The sequence below is a fragment of the Anthonomus grandis genome, chromosome 2 (genome assembly GCF_022605725.1).
Source record: "Anthonomus grandis grandis chromosome 2, icAntGran1.3, whole genome shotgun sequence".
Lineage (NCBI taxonomy): Eukaryota > Metazoa > Arthropoda > Insecta > Coleoptera > Curculionidae > Anthonomus > Anthonomus grandis.
In genome coordinates this window covers 4,995,140-5,011,689 of record NC_065547.1, presented here as the reverse complement: position 1 = coordinate 5,011,689, position 16,550 = coordinate 4,995,140, and the positions used below count along the sequence as shown (strand labels likewise).

General features: G+C 33.0%; 1 protein-coding gene across 1 annotated transcript in view; it reads left to right on the top strand.

Annotated features, from left to right (window-relative positions):
- Positions 1–16,550, top strand: part of LOC126750092 (mannose-binding protein C) — a 97,432-nt gene that overhangs the window by 70,401 nt on the left and 10,481 nt on the right. Inside the window, exon 4 of the mRNA XM_050459597.1 lies at positions 9,373–9,481. Coding sequence (XP_050315554.1) covers positions 9,373–9,481 — 109 coding nt within the window. The remainder of the gene's footprint in view (positions 1–9,372; positions 9,482–16,550) is intronic.

Here is a 16,550-nt window from a genome sequence, read left to right as displayed (position 1 = left end):
CATTCGCCTGTCTGACCAAAGAAGGTGAATCGAACTATCACAACGAATCTTAAAGATTTTTATCCGTTTCAATGATAAATAGTTTCTTGTTTGGAGAACCATTTAGTGACGCGTCGAGTGACCATGACACTCGACGAACTGGATTTTGATTCATTTTTAATTGTTAGTTTTTGGTTATTTAAATCATATGAGTCATCAGTAAGAAAGAAATTATCTGTCGAGAGCTTTAACAAACTTTTAGAAATGTAAGTACATTTTATATATTTATTTATAAACGGGCAAAACCCAGTTTCAATTTTGTTAAACTTTTAAATTTACAACAGTAATACATAATATAGGTAATATACAGTGTCACAGTACTGCAATTTTTCAAAGGTCATTTTCTTTCTGTGCATCAAAGCTAATAAATACATATAATATTAATGATTATGTTAACAAGTCTTTTCAAAGCTTCAAAATACAATAGCGTACTTAATGACTTTGTTCAACTTTTAATTTTATTTCATCAATTTATTTGTTATTGGATAGTTCTTCTACTTTTTTTTTAATTTTTATTGCTTTTATTGTAGAATGTCATTTATTTTTTTTAAGTATTTGTATTGAAAGTCAAGTCGGACATGCGCTAGGTAGGTTTTTTCTTTTTTTAAGTCTAAGTTTTTGTTTGTTTTTTTGTATATTAAGTTAGTTTAATATTTTCTATATGTTTTATTTGCTTTTCTTTTAAAGTAGTTATAATATTATTCTAATTTTATGTGTACTGGGTTAAGTTAACAGCATTCGTTGCCCTTCGCCGAGTATAAAATAAAGGCCTAATTTATTTATTTATTTATTTTATACAGAACTCCAGAAAATCATTAAGTAATAATAATCTAACCTAAGCTTACTAAAAGTTGACGCAGGAATTTGTTATAAGTTTAAGTTTATTTGTTATAAAGTCAATATCATAATGTTTATTTTTTAAACATTCATTTTTATTCATTTTATTTTTTTGCATGAAAACAGTGCATCCCAGCGCAAAAATGCAAGGGATGTGTTTTGTAAAAAATAAACAATTCAAAAAAAAATTATGGCGGATCTGTTTTTTTATAAAAACTTAAAGTACATGTGCTGCAAGTCCGACCCTGGACAAGTCAAAATATCTCTAATAGCTCAGAAAGTTGCCATACCACCTATCAATTAAATCCTGGAAATTTCATTCAAATCACTGTAAGCGTTTTAAATACAGAGGAAAAAATCGATTTTTTGAAATTTATTTTAACTCCCTGTATTTTGGAAGCGGCGCACTTCCGACCGTGTACGACCATTTTATCTCAAACTACTTCCTTATGGCTCCAGTATATACTATAGCATTTGTGACCATTTGAAAGGAAACCCCCTGTATAATGACTTATTGTACTGATTGATCTCCGTTTTAGTTCCATAGATATAGACTCCGCTAGTGCATTATATAAACGTCTTTTTTCAATAGCAAATAAATGGGTGCCCAAGTATACTTCAAAGCATAAAAATATAATAATTGAAATATAAAACATAGACTACTTTGTAGATATAGGAGATCAAAGAGTTCTCTACATTAAGGACTAAAATAAAAAATGATACAAATATAATAATCAAATTGAAGAACAAATTAGCAAAAATGAAGCCTAAACTCTCCATTTTTAGACGAATCCTTGATACCATGGTGTATGACAATGCTCAGATTCACTTCACAACAGAAACAGACAAACAATCTTATTGATAAGTCGAGCACAATTTATCTTTTTTAGAAAATGGAGTTTTTAGCACCATTGTTCTGTTCTTGTAGTCATCTCAATTTCACTTTATTGATTAGTTTAATACTTAGTTTGATTTAGTTTAGTTCTATAAGTTATATTCTTAAGTGCATTCAAAGTATCGCTTCTTGCTGCTAATATTTTTTTGTTTTACATAATGAATGTCGAGATTTGCCTTGTTTCCTCGCCTCTCCCTATAATATTTCCTTACTTGCTATTCTTTACTTTTACTACAAACCTGGTACATACCCAAATAATACGTCACACGCAAGTACCGAAAAGACTAACGCGGGGAATCGAGGTGAAAACACTCGGTACTAGATCGTCTTACTGTTAATAACCATTTTTACGACCAGTATTCGCGCGGCCTTCCGCAAAAACCTCTTGTGTTATCCTGATCTTGACTGACCCCTAGGTAAGTCTTTTTACTGTTAATTTAATTCAATCACTTTTATATTTTTCGTGCTAAGTCAGCAGGCTGTGGTGTAAAACCGTCCAAAGGTACATGAACCATCGCAACCTATAAATTTTACAGTCTATAGGGCCTCAATTGATTAGAACCCTTTTCTAATCAATGGCACCCTTCTAAACATGGTCCTTCGAGCCGGATAGTGCCCCTTTCTAAATTGCTTGTATTAATTTCAAAAAAAAAAAAAAAAACTTTGGACGATTTTCTGTACTTCAGTTTGCTCACCATATATACTTTGAGTGCTACTTCATGAATACGATTTAGTTTTACTATTAATTTGCATAATTTGAAATACGATTTTGCCTAAAACTTTTGAAAGTTATACGATAAAATTATTATAACCTTTATTTTTACATTTTTACATAATTGCTACTACTGTTATTAGAATACTGTTTCCACTAATCGGGAAATCTATATTTACTTTTATTTGGTTGCATAACCAGTCCAGCTCTACTCTACTATACTTATACTGTACTATACTGTATACAAATATAATATATATATAAAATACTTCTTTCGGCCGCTCCGAGATCAGCTTAATTTAGTTGGGTTTTGTTGCATTCCGTTGCTAAGATAACGTTTGCATTGTATACGCCAAGGCCGGGTTTTTTTTCTTTTGGTGATAAATTTTATTATTTGTGTTTCTTTACCGGGGATTTTCGGAAAGTGATACTTTTAAGTGATCTGTTTTTTTTGCTCTTCGTTAAGGTGGAGCCTCTTTTTTATTTTCCATTTATTTCATTCTACGCGTATAGCACAGGGATTCATAAAAGAGGTAACATTTTTACTCTGAGATTTTTGGATTTGGAGTGATTTTGGGGGTTTACAAAAAAAAAAAAAAAACCTTACCATGACTTCTTCAGCAAATGATAAGATTTTAAAATCAAAAGCCTTGAGGCAAAGTGCAATATCCCAACTCTTTTTGGTGAAAGAGGCTGCGGCATTAGCTCTTGTTGATTCATCGGAATTACTTTCATTTAAAATATGTTACAGAAGCTTGGCAAAAATTAAGAAGGATTTCGAGAAACACCATAATTCCATACTCACTTTACTTGTGGCTTCTCCAGACGAGATTAAGGTTGAGGAAAAAACAGGTTTAGATTTTGTTAAACGTTGCCATGAAATTGATACAATTTTTTATCAACTTTTTGAATTGCCGCTGGAGGAAAATGGTGTCCTGGATACTTCTATCCGCCCTGTTGGTCCTACTTTACAATACTCTCACGAGATTGATCATTTGCCTCGGCTCGATATACCTACTTTTAATGGAGATATAACTACATTTCCCACATTTCATCAAAGCTTTGCTATTATGGTCCATTCCAAACGCAATTTAAGTAATATCGCGAAGTTTAATTTTTTATTAGGTGCCCTAAAGGGACAACCTCGTGATCTCATTGCTGATATTTTAATCACTAATGAAAATTATCCTATTGCATACAACACCATAATAGAAAGATACAGTAATAGACGCCTTCAGGCCTTTACTTATTGGAAATTAATTGAAGAATGCCCGCGCATGTCTTCTGATAGTGCATTTTCTTTAAGAAATTTATTAGATACTTTTAACAAGAATTTATGTGCTCTTAAAAATTTAAAATTTGAAATTGATCAATGGGATTTTGTTCTTGTTTATATGCTGCTTAATAGATTAGATCCTTTAACAAGAAAAGCCTTTGAACAGTTTCACGCGTCTAATGACGTACCGAAATATGAGGCAGTCAAGCATTTTTTGCAAAAGCAATGCATTGCACTTGAGTCATTTTTATACGAATCTAACTCTCAAGAAAATTCTAAACCCTCGATTTCTAGACAAAATTTCTCAAATAATAATGTTCGTAATTCACAAAACTCCTTTAATGTAAATAAACCAAAATACCGTTCTGCTTTATTCACAAACAGCCAGAAATCAAATTTTAATTCTATATGTTTTCTTTGCAAAGGCTCTCACATAATTTATAGATGCCCGTCATTCCTTTCTAAAACAACAAGGGATCGATTTGATTTCATAAAAACCCAAAAAGCTTGTGTAAATTGTCTTGCAAGTGCTCACACTGTAAGTCGGTGCACATCTGAAAAACGGTGTCGCAATTGCAATCAAGAGCATCATACCTTACTGTGTTTTAAATCAAACAATGAAAAGTTTAACATTAATAAGAATTTAAATTCAAATTTGCCGGTCGAGGCAACTAGGAATCTTGAAAGCCCAATGCCATCTACTTCTAAAGCTTCTACTGTGGGTGTACTAATAAATGATCAGGAAGTTTTGCTTGCTACTGTGTTAGTAAAAATTAAAGATGCCTTTGATCAATGGCATACCTTTAGAGCCGTTCTTGACGGTGGAGCTCAGTCCAGTTTTATTTCTAAAAATTGTGCTAATAAATTACATTTATCCAAATTTAATATATCTATGTCCCTGCATGGTCTTAATTCTATGTATGCTACTGCCAAAAAGGGCGTGCATTGTATAATTTCATCAATTTACAATTCAAGTCATACCCTTTCACTTGATGCCGTTATTTTGGATAAAATATGCGACGATTTACCTTCTGTTTCCTTTTCAAAAGAAAACTTTACTTTTCCTTCTGATTTGCAATTGGCGGACCCTTACTTTTATAAAAATTCTCAAATCGATCTTTTGCTTGGAAATGATATTTTTCCATATATTTTACAAGACGGTAAAATTGATGACGGTCCAGATAAACCAGTATGCATTAAAACTTACTTTGGGTGGACTATAACTGGCAAAACTTCCTATGAAAAACCAAATAAAACGATAAATACGTTTTTTACCACATGTAGTACTAATAATTTAAATCAAACACTACAAAATTTTTGGCAAATTGAAGAAGTACCAGAGATTCATGCCCAATCTAAGGATGATGAATATTGTGAAAACTACTTTTTAAACACAACTTACAGAACAGAATCGGGACGTTACGTAGTTTCTTTGCCTTTTAAAATAACAGCCCCTGATTTTGGTGATACTTACAGTGTGGCTTTACGTAGATTTTTATCTCTTGAAAAACGGTTCTTACAAGACAAAGACTTTCATGCTTCTTACTCAGACGTAATTAAAGATTATTTAGATAATAATCATTTACAAGAAGTTACTAAACCCTTTTGTTCCGAAATTTCTAATTATTTTTATATAAGTCACCATGCAGTTTTTAAAAAGGATTCGACAAGTACACCCCTGCGTGTAGTTTTCGACGCTAGCAGTTGTGCCAGCAATAAATTATCTTTGAATAAAGCTTTGCATACGGGACCAAAATTGCAACAAGATTTACTTAGTCTTTTGCTTAATTTTAGATTGCATAAATATACCTTTACTTGTGATTTAAAACAAATGTTCAGAAACATTTTACTGAATCCGAAGGATCGTAATTACCAGAGAATTCTTTGGCGTTTTTCTCCCAATGAGCCTATTTTACACTACCAATTGGATACTGTTACTTTTGGAGTAGTTTGCAGCCCATTTTTAGCCATCCGCACCCTTCTTATGTTAGCAGATGATTATAAAGATCTTCCTTTAGCGTCAGACATTCTTAAGTCATCAAGTTACGTGGATGATTTAAACGGGGGTGGAAGTAGCCCTGAGGAATTAATTGCTATAAAAAATCAATTGGTTGAACTTTTGTCTAGGGGTGGGTTCGAGGCACGAAAATGGGCCAGTAACTGTCCTTTGCTACTCAAAACTTTACCTAAAACACATGTTGCCCAAGACATTTCGTTCGATCAGGAAGAAAATATAACTTTAAAAATTTTGGGTCTAAAATGGAATCCTATTCGAGATTCATTTTTCTATAAAGTCATTATTGATGATACGGGATGTACAAAACGTACTCTACTCAGTCACTGTGCTAGGGTGTTTGACCCTTGTGGCTATCTTACCCCTATTACAATTTCTATTAAATTACTAATAAAATCTCTTTGGATTGCTGGTATTGATTGGGACGAAAGACCACCCTCTGACATTATTACTAAATGGAATAAGTTTAAGACGGAATTAAATAATTTGCATTTGGTTGAAATTCCACGTCAAGTAGATGTTACTGAGTCTAAATCACACGAATTGTTTGGTTTTTGCGATGCGTCGGAACGTGCTTATTGTGCTGTCGTATATATTCGTGTATTTTTCTCCCGAGAATTTCTTTATAAAACCTACCTTGTCTGTGCCAAATCTAAAGTAAGCCCTCTAAAGGTAGTAACTTTAGCGCGACTTGAGTTACTTGGCGCTGTTTTGCTTAGCAAATTAATGCATTATGTTTTGAATATTTTCTCACATAAAATTAAATTTACCAACATATTTTCATTTACTGATAGTTCCGTTGCCTTAACATGGATTAAAAGTTCTCCTCACCATTGGCAAACGTTTGTAAGCAACCGCGTTTCTTATATTCAAGAAAAATTGCCACCCGAATATTGGCACCATGTTCCCTCTGAACTGAATCCAGCCGACTGTGGAAGTAGAGGTTTATGTGTCTCTGAGCTCGCAGATTTTTCTCTTTGGTGGAACGGGCCCAGTTTTTTATTACAAAACAGAGAGGAATGGTCATTTACAAAATTTGAAATTCCTAGTATCGATTCTTTTAATTTTGAGAAGAGAAAGACTGTTTTAAATACTTTAATAACACAGCATCTCCTCATTTTATTGAATCTTTAATTGATAAATATAATTCCTTGCCAAAGATTAAAAGAATTGTAGCTTATATTTTGCGGGCTTCTAAGAATTTCCAGTCCTTTAAAATTAAAGCGACAGTTTTAAATACTTCTTATCTTACTTTATCAGAATTAAATAATGCTCTTTACTTACTTATAAAATTCATCCAAAATCTCTATTTTACTGAAGAGATTACATTGCTTAGACATAATAAACGTATTTCGAAAAGTCTTCAGAAATTAAGACCTTTTTTAGATAAAGAGGGCTACTTGAGGGTTGGTGGTAGACTCCATAACTCCGATTTGTCGTACGATAAAAGATTTCCCTTGCTTTTACCAGGTAATTGTAAATTTACGTCCTTACTTATAAACGAATTACATCTTAATTACTTACATTGTGGTATACAAACCACATTAAATTTGCTATTTCAAAACTACTGGATAATCTCAGCAAAGAGAATAGTTCGTAAAGTAATCCATAAATGTCATATTTGTTGGAAGGTTAACCCGAAACCATATCAACCCCCTATGGGTAATTTACCTAAGTTCAGGGTATCCGCAAATTCCAAAGCTTTTATTAACTGCGGCCTGGACTTGTGTGGACCGTTTCCAATTACTATTGGCCGATTAAGGGGTGCTAAAGTGCATAAAGCATACGTATGCTTATTTATTTGCACTAGTACAAAAGGTGTTCATTTGGAGTTGCTATCGGACCTTAGTGCAGAGGCTTTTTTGGCGGGACTTCGCAGATTTGTTGCACGGCGCGGAAAAGTACTTAACTTATATTCAGATTGCGGTACAAATTTTATTGCTAGTGAAAAATACTTACGTCAAATATTTTTAAAATCTGCCGAAGTTGAACCAATTACGTGGCATTTTAATCCCCCCTCTGCCCCCCATATGGGTGGTATATGGGAAGCAAATATTAAGTCCATTAAAACTCACTTAGTACGGGTAGTAGGAACTCAGATACTCACATATGAAGAGTTTAATACGGTAATTATACAAATCGAAGCGGTACTTAATTCAAGACCACTTTCCCCTATAAGTTCAGACCCATCAGACTTATTGCCACTTACTCCTGGACATTTTTTGACCCTACAACCCTTAACTGTTCTTCCCGATCCGGACTTTACTAACACAAATATTAATCGCCTTACGCGTTGGCAGCTTTTACTTAGACTGCATCGTGATTTTTGGAGGCGGTGGCATTGTGAATATCTACATACTTTGCAACAAAGAGCCAAATGGCATAATGCAATAGGTAGAGTAGAGCCGGGTACTATGGTAGCTATTAAAGATGATAATTCGGCGCCTTTACACTGGATTCTTGGTCGAATCGCGGAAGTTACTTTGGGCAAGGACGGGGTTCCTAGAGTGGCAACAGTACGGACAGCCAAAGGTATACTTAAAAGACCTTTGGTAAAATTGTGCCCACTTCCAAACCAATAATTTATTTATTGTTTCATGAAAACCCCTTGGTTTTCATGGGCGCGGGAATGTTCTGTTCTTGTAGTCATCTCAATTTCACTTTATTGATTAGTTTAATACTTAGTTTGATTTAGTTTAGTTCTATAAGTTATATTCTTAAGTGCATTCAAAGTATCGCTTCTTGCTGCTAATATTTTTTTGTTTTACATAATGAATGTCGAGATTTGCCTTGTTTCCTCGCCTCTCCCTATAATATTTCCTTACTTGCTATTCTTTACTTTTACTACAAACCTGGTACATACCCAAATAATACGTCACACGCAAGTACCGAAAAGACTAACGCGGGGAATCGAGGTGAAAACACTCGGTACTAGATCGTCTTACTGTTAATAACCATTTTTACGACCAGTATTCGCGCGGCCTTCCGCAAAAACCTCTTGTGTTATCCTGATCTTGACTGACCCCTAGGTAAGTCTTTTTACTGTTAATTTAATTCAATCACTTTTATATTTTTCGTGCTAAGTCAGCAGGCTGTGGTGTAAAACCGTCCAAAGGTACATGAACCATCGCAACCTATAAATTTTACAGTCTATAGGGCCTCAATTGATTAGAACCCTTTTCTAATCAATGGCACCCTTCTAAACAACCATAAAATCCATAAAAAATGCACTGACAAGTGCTCTAGATAATTTATATACCTGCTTTTCTTTTAAACGATGGGATAGTGAGACATCTTATATTATACCTTATACTTGAATGCTCTTAAAAACTCTCATATGTTGTAATTCTTACATAAGCCATTTTAGGAAAGACCATCCGTACACACCTCATTTCTATATAAAAAAAGAAAAAAATAAAATAACGAACCTCGATCCATTAACACACACTTTTTCTTTCGTTAAATGTCAAACGTCAAAGAAGATGTATGATTGCAAATCTGCATCGGCCGGTCGGTACATAAGTGCAAAAAAAAATCAACTTTTTCTGCATATTTAATTACGTAAAAGTAAAGAGTTTAATAACGTAATTTTGTTGCAGGCGAATTATTTCCGGGCCACGCAATATTGCAGGTTTCACGGGATGCATTTGGCCAGCATCACGTCACAAGAAGAGAACGACAAGCTGGAGAAGTATATTAAAGATTTCGGTAAGGATTCGTTATTTAGTAGTTTATTCACTAGGGTGAAAAGTGAAGGAGAAGAACCATAAAAACCATAAAAAATCCATAGTTTTTGAGTATCACTTTCATACAAGTAAACTTTCCACATACTGTCTGCTGAAAAACCTTCTCAAGTAAATAACATAAGGCATTGCCATTATTATCTTACATTTAAAAAGAGTAATTAATTTGTGAAAGTATTGTAGAAACACAGTTATCAAAATCCATATAGACGAAGAAATTAAAATTATAATTTATTAGTACAACAATATTGTAGGTACCGCGTTATGCTCTATTAGACCTTAACATGGTAGAACGTTAATTTTGTTGTTTGTTTTGGTTGCGTAACGCGGTTATTGCTTTTGTGTTTTGAATAATTAGTTAATTGAGTCATAATTGATATAATAGTGAACATATAAAATGCCCAAGATGGACCCGAGAAAATGGTCGATTTTTCTTTGTCTCCACCTCATTTCACTTCTTTATTACAACCTCTATGATCTGGAAATTGCATTTTTCTTAATCAATTGGATCCATTAAATACGAGAAGGTATATTCTATTATCGTTAAAGATTCTTGGACCACAGAGAAGTTTAAGTGTCCAAAAAGGGAAAAATATTGAATTGTAACTGTGTCTTTTCTACCGCATTTTAGGTCTCCAATATGCTCTTAATCTTTCGGAAACTTTTTCTATCCAGACTGAATTATTAAATACGAGAAGAACCATTTTATTAAGATCGTCAATGATCGGATCACAGAGCGGTTTAAGTATCCAAAAAGGTAAAAATATCGAATTGTCCCTATGTACTCTCTACCACATTTTTCTTATCCAGATTGAGTCATTTAATACGAAAAGTACCATTTCATTACCATCATTAATGATTCTTGGATCGCAGAAGGGTTTAAGTGTCCAATAAGGGAAAAATATTGAATTGTACATGTGTCGTCTCTACCGCAGTTTACGTCTTCATTATGACCTGGAACTTCTGGAAATTATACTTTTCTTATCCAACGAGAAGCACCATTTCATTACGAATGACAAAGATTCTTGGATCACAGAAAGGTTTAAGTGTCCAAAAAGAGAAAAATATAGAATTGTACCTTTACTTTTTTTTATATTTAACTCAATATTTATACTAAACTTAGGTTCGAAAGTAACTCCTATTTCTACTGTTGCCATTTCTATTTAAGGATTCTTTATTTGTAATGATACTGTAAATAAAATTACACCTTTACATTGCTGCATCATATTGGCAATGAATAAACACTTAGAACTAGTGCTAGAAAACTATTGGCTGTATTGGAACCCTCCTCTACAAAAAGTCGTAACGTCCATAACCCTTTCTGGTCATACCAATTACCTACTACATGTAATAGGTATGGACAGGTAATATATTGGTTTTTTTTATTGAAAGAATCACGAAAATGCATGTAGTAAAATTTTTTTTATGGAAGTTTTTAAAAATCATGTCGAGGAGTGAAAACAGTTTTAGGTAAATTATGTAGTCTCTACCGCATTTTACGTCTCCATTATGCCTTGGATTTTCTGAAAATTGAACTTCTCTTATCCAGATTGATTCATTTAATCCGAAAATTACCATTTTATTACGTTTATCAATGATTCTTAAATCTCGGACGGGTTTAACTGTCCAAAAAGGAAAAAATATCGAATTGTATCTATGTAGTCTCTACCGCACAATACGTCTCTGTGTCAGAAGTACCGTCCCTGGTAAGTGTCCAAAAAGGAAAAAATATTGAATTGTACCTGTGTCATTTCTATAGCCTTTTGCGTCTCCATTACGACCTGGATCTCCTGGAAATTATAATTTTCCTATCCAGATTGAATCACTAATTATTAAACGTACCATTTTATAATGATCGTCAACGATTCTTGGGTCTCAGACGGGTTTAAATGTCCAAAAAAGGAAATCTATCGAATTGTACCTATATCGTCTCTACCTCATTTTACGTCTCAATTATACCCTGGATCTTCTCGAAATTATACTTTTTTCATCCAGATTAAATCATTTAATACGAAAAGCACCATTGTCTCACGATCATAAATGATTCTTGGATCTCAGACGGGTTTATGTGTCCAAAAAGGGGATAATATTGATAATGAGGCCATTTACAATAAGAATTTTTAACTGCCTGGAAAAAATAGAGAATTTTGACTTTCAAATATTTTTCTGAATAAGGTTAAGATCGAACAGTTGTGACTCTTTATGGATCTCCTTGGATGATTCCAGAACCCACATTGAATTGCCTGGAAGAAGGATACAACTAATTAATTATTTCAGGTAGTTAATTAAAGGCCATCTCAATTAGAGTTTTTAACTACGAGAGAGAAATAAGTAATTTAGATTTTCCAGTATTTTTTTGTTTGTTTTAACTTTTCATGGATATCCTTGGATCGTTCCAGAATCAACATCCAACGGTGTGGAAGAAGGATTAAATTAAAGCAAGAATTATTTCAGGCAGCTGAAGTCGTTTTCCGACAGGAAGTTGAACTGCCTGGAAAAAATTTGAAATTTGGATTTTTCAGGATAAGGTTAAGGTCAAACTAGTTTGATTTTTCTTGGATTGTTTCAGATTTAACAAACAAACAAAAAACAAAGTCACGGTCTCATAAGCAAATTTTATTGGCTACACGTGTTTCGCCCTGTATAAGCAGGGCATCATCAGGCCTTAGGACCTACCCAATATACACTGTAAATAATTATTTTTAAGTATTATTTTTATTTTATATTATACTAAGTTTTTAAAAATCATGTCGAGGAGTGAAAACAGTTTTAAGTAAATTATGTAGTCTCTACCGCATTTTACGTCTCCATTATGCCTAGTATTTTCTGGAAATTGAACTTCTCTTATCCAGATTGATTCATTTAATCCGAAAAGTACCATTTTATTACGATTATCAATGATTCTTAAATCTCGGACGGGTTTAACTGTTGAAAAAGGGAAAAATATCGAATTGTACCTTCGTAGTCTCTACCGCATTTTACGTCTCCATTATGCTCTTGGATTTTGTGGAAATTGACCTTTTCTTATCCAGATTGATTCATTTAATACGAAAAGCACCATTTTATTACGATCACCAATGATTCTTGAATCTCGGACGGGTTTAACTGTCCAAAAAGGGAAAAATATCGCATTGTACCTATGTAGTCTCGACCGCATTTTACGTCTCCATTATGCCCTGGATTTTCTGGAAATTAGACTTCTCTTATCCAGACTGATTCATTTAATACGAAAAGTACCATTTTATTACGATTATCAATGATTCTTGGATCTCAGAAGAGTTTAACTGTCCAAAAAGGAAAAAATATCGAATTGTACCTATGTAAACTCTACCGCATTTTACGTCCCCATTATGCCCTGGATCTTCTGGAAATTATACTTTTCTTATCCAGATTGAGCCATTTAGTACGAAAAGCACTATTTCGTTACGATCGTCAATGATTTTTCAATCTCGGACTGGTTTTTAAATGTTCAAAAAGAAAAAAATATTAATTTCTACCTGTGTTGCCTCTACCACATTTTACGTCTCCATTAGGCCCTGCACCATTTGAAAATTATACTTTTTTATCCAGATTGAGCCATTTAATATGAAAGGCACCATTTCATTACAATCGTCAGTGATTCTTGGATCTCAGACGGTGTGATCTCTCAGAAGTGTCCAAAAAGTTTAAAAAACTTAAACTATATCTGTGTCGTCTCTACTGCATTTTACATTTCCGTTTTGCCCTGGATCTTCTCGAAATTATACCTTTCCTATCCAGAGTGAATCATTAAATACGATAAGCACTATTTAATTACGATCGTAACTGATTCTTGGATCTCAGATAGGTGTAAGTGTCCAAAAAGGAAAAAATATCGAATTGTACCTGTGTCATCTCTATAGCCTTTTGCAACTCCATTACGACCTGGATCTCCTGGAAATTATAATTTTCATATCCAGATTGAATCACTAATTATAAAACGTAACATTTTATAATGATCGTCAATGATTCTTGGGTCTCAGACGGGTTTAAATGTCCAAAAGAGGTAAACTATCGAATTGTACCTATATCGTCTCTACCTCATTTTACGTCTCCATTATGCCCTGGATCTTCTCGAAATTATACTTTTTTTATCCAGATTAAATCATTTAATACGAAAAGCACCATTGTCTTACGATCATGAATGATTCTTGGATCTCAGACGGGTTTATGTGTCCAAAAAGGGGATAATATTGATAATGAGGCCATTTACAATAAGAATTTTTAACTGCCTGGAAAAAATAGTAAATTTTAATTTTCGAATATTTTTCTGAATACGGTTGACATCGAACAGTTGACTCTTTATGGATCTCCTTGGATGATTCCAGAACCCAAATTGAATTGCCTAGAAGAAGGATACAACTAATTAATTAATTATTTCAGGTAGTTAATTAAAGGCCATCTCAATTAGAGTTTTTAACTACGAGAGAGAAATAAGCAATTTAGATTTTCCAGTATTTTTTTTATTTGATTTGACTTTTCACGGATATCCTTGGATCGTTCCAGAATCAACATCCAAAGGTCTGGAAGAAGGGTTAAATTAAAGCAAGAATTATTTCAGACAGCTGAAGTCGTTTTCAGATAGGAATTTGAACTGCCTGGAAGAAATAAGAAATTAGGATTTTCTAGGGTTTTTCTGAATAAGGCTAAGGTCAAACTAGTTAGATTTTTCTTGGATTGTTTTAAAATTAACAAACAAACAAAAAACAAAGTCACGATCTTATATATAAGCAGAGCATCATCAGGCCTTAGGACCTGCACATACACTGTAAAACTTACAACAAAAATAATTATTTTTATTTTATATTATTCCATGACTTTGTTTTTTGTTTGTTTACATTTTGTGTGGTCTCTTAAAAAAAATGGATTAGAATTTTAAATCAGAATCAACACTTAACTACCTGGAGAATTATACCTGTGGCGTCTCTAACCCATTTAACTCATCCATTACACCCTAGACCATCTGGAAATTGTAATTTTCTTAAACAGATTGAACCATTAAATATGAAAAGTACAATTTTATTACTACCGTCAATGTTTCTTTGATTTCAGATGAGTTAAAACGCATAAAAGTATCGAAGAATTTTGTCAACTTACACTAAAAGTATTCCAGGCAGTCTAGACCTGCTTAAGTCCCCTTTAATCGCCTGGAAGAAACCCATTTTAAAATAAAAAATCCAGAGCCGTATTCGAAATTAATGACGGTTTCTCATAGACGAAACTTCGGAATTTACGTGAAAAAATGCCCAAGTGGACCCAATTAAGAACCAACTACTTAATTTTAAATACGAAAAGGAAAACTATAGTTTATATGAGAATTTAAAAAAAATACAAACACACACCATTTACCATTCACATTAGGCAATTTACACTATAAACGGTATACTTATGAATAAAGATTAAAAGACTTTCCTTTAAAATAAATATTTAAAAACATCCGTACTATTTTAAATTAAATATGTATTTTACAAATTAATGTTCTATTAGCACAACCGTGATACTTTTCTTTTATTTGTAGAAAGAGGTCCAGGTCAGTTTTATTGCATAATTTTTAAGAAATATTTTCAGTGTTGTCCCTCCCATTAGACCCGTCCTACGTTAAATTAACTTGTAATAAACGAATCATTAAGACGCGTCTTTATGAAAACTAATTAGAAGAGGCTTAGGTTAATTATATCCAAGAACTTTTAACGACACATGTATGACCTCTGAATTTCAAAATCCATTAACTTTCATATGATTGAATACCTTTAACTCATTCGTTCCTAAATATTCAATGAACCAAAAAGATCTTAAGAACCGTTGGAATTCTTGTTTATAATTTTACATTTTACATTTTTGGTGCCCATTTTTGGGATCAAAACCGACGTTAAAAAAATACTCGATTTATTTCCCGGTGTTTTCGTGATCTACTTGATGAAAACAATCCGCTGGTTATATTGAGTTCGAATTCGAAAAAGAAATATTTTCCTGAAAAAAATCGATACACGGGGTTTACCCGAAAATGAAAGAACCCAAACTTTGAAGGTCGATATCTCGGCTTCTATGAGCACTATCGGGAAAATTCCAACGGGTTTGTCTTAGCTTTGTCCTTCTAAATCCAACGAGACTATCCGCAAGATCGAAGCTTATATTGCGATATTGATAGTTAATGAACAACCGATGGCCTAATTGATTTTATTGATCACATCCGGTTTAAAAGTTTGTAAATGCATTAAACAAACAATAAACGAAATGGACCAGTTGATACGCCCTTCCCAGTTTCCGGATCTGGTCGTTACCCAATTTCCAAACTGTATCAATTAAGGCTCTATTTGATTTACGCTGAAAATGTGCCGGTTTTATTGGAAATAACCTGCCGTATATTGAAACTGGAGCTGGGGTTATATAACTTTCAATTAGTCGTATTTGTATTTGACACCTTTGTGCTATTTAAATTAAAGTTTTTCTTTGCTTAACTTATTATACTGAAGGTAGAAACGAACAAGGAATTCAGGAGAGATAACCTTAAGGCAAATACCTTGTGTTCTTCGCTAACAGTCATCATTATTATTATAAATTTCCTATTATCCATTTAATTTGTTGATACATTCAGTACTGGTACTACATTATAATATACTAATTTTATTATATTTTTGTGTACATATTACCTGGAAATTCTGATAAAATATAATAAAAGCGAGTGCAATGACCCTCTAGTTATTTTTATATGAATCCCTACTTTTTTTTCATATTTCTTGTGCCACGAAGTACTACGAAGCTGTAATTGCACAAATAAAAACCTCCAGTTATTTTTTAGATTTTCAAATTATTATATGCATAGAATATCTAATAAGTTAGTTATTTTACAATAAAAACCATAAATTACGAACCTCTAGTTATTTTTATATAAACCCCTAGATTTTTTTTCTTTTTTAGTGCACGGAGCACTGTTTTACCATAAAAAAAATTAAAATATATACTAAGGCCTTTAAAATATGTATACTAAGGATCAGAAGCTCCTAATTATTTTGAAG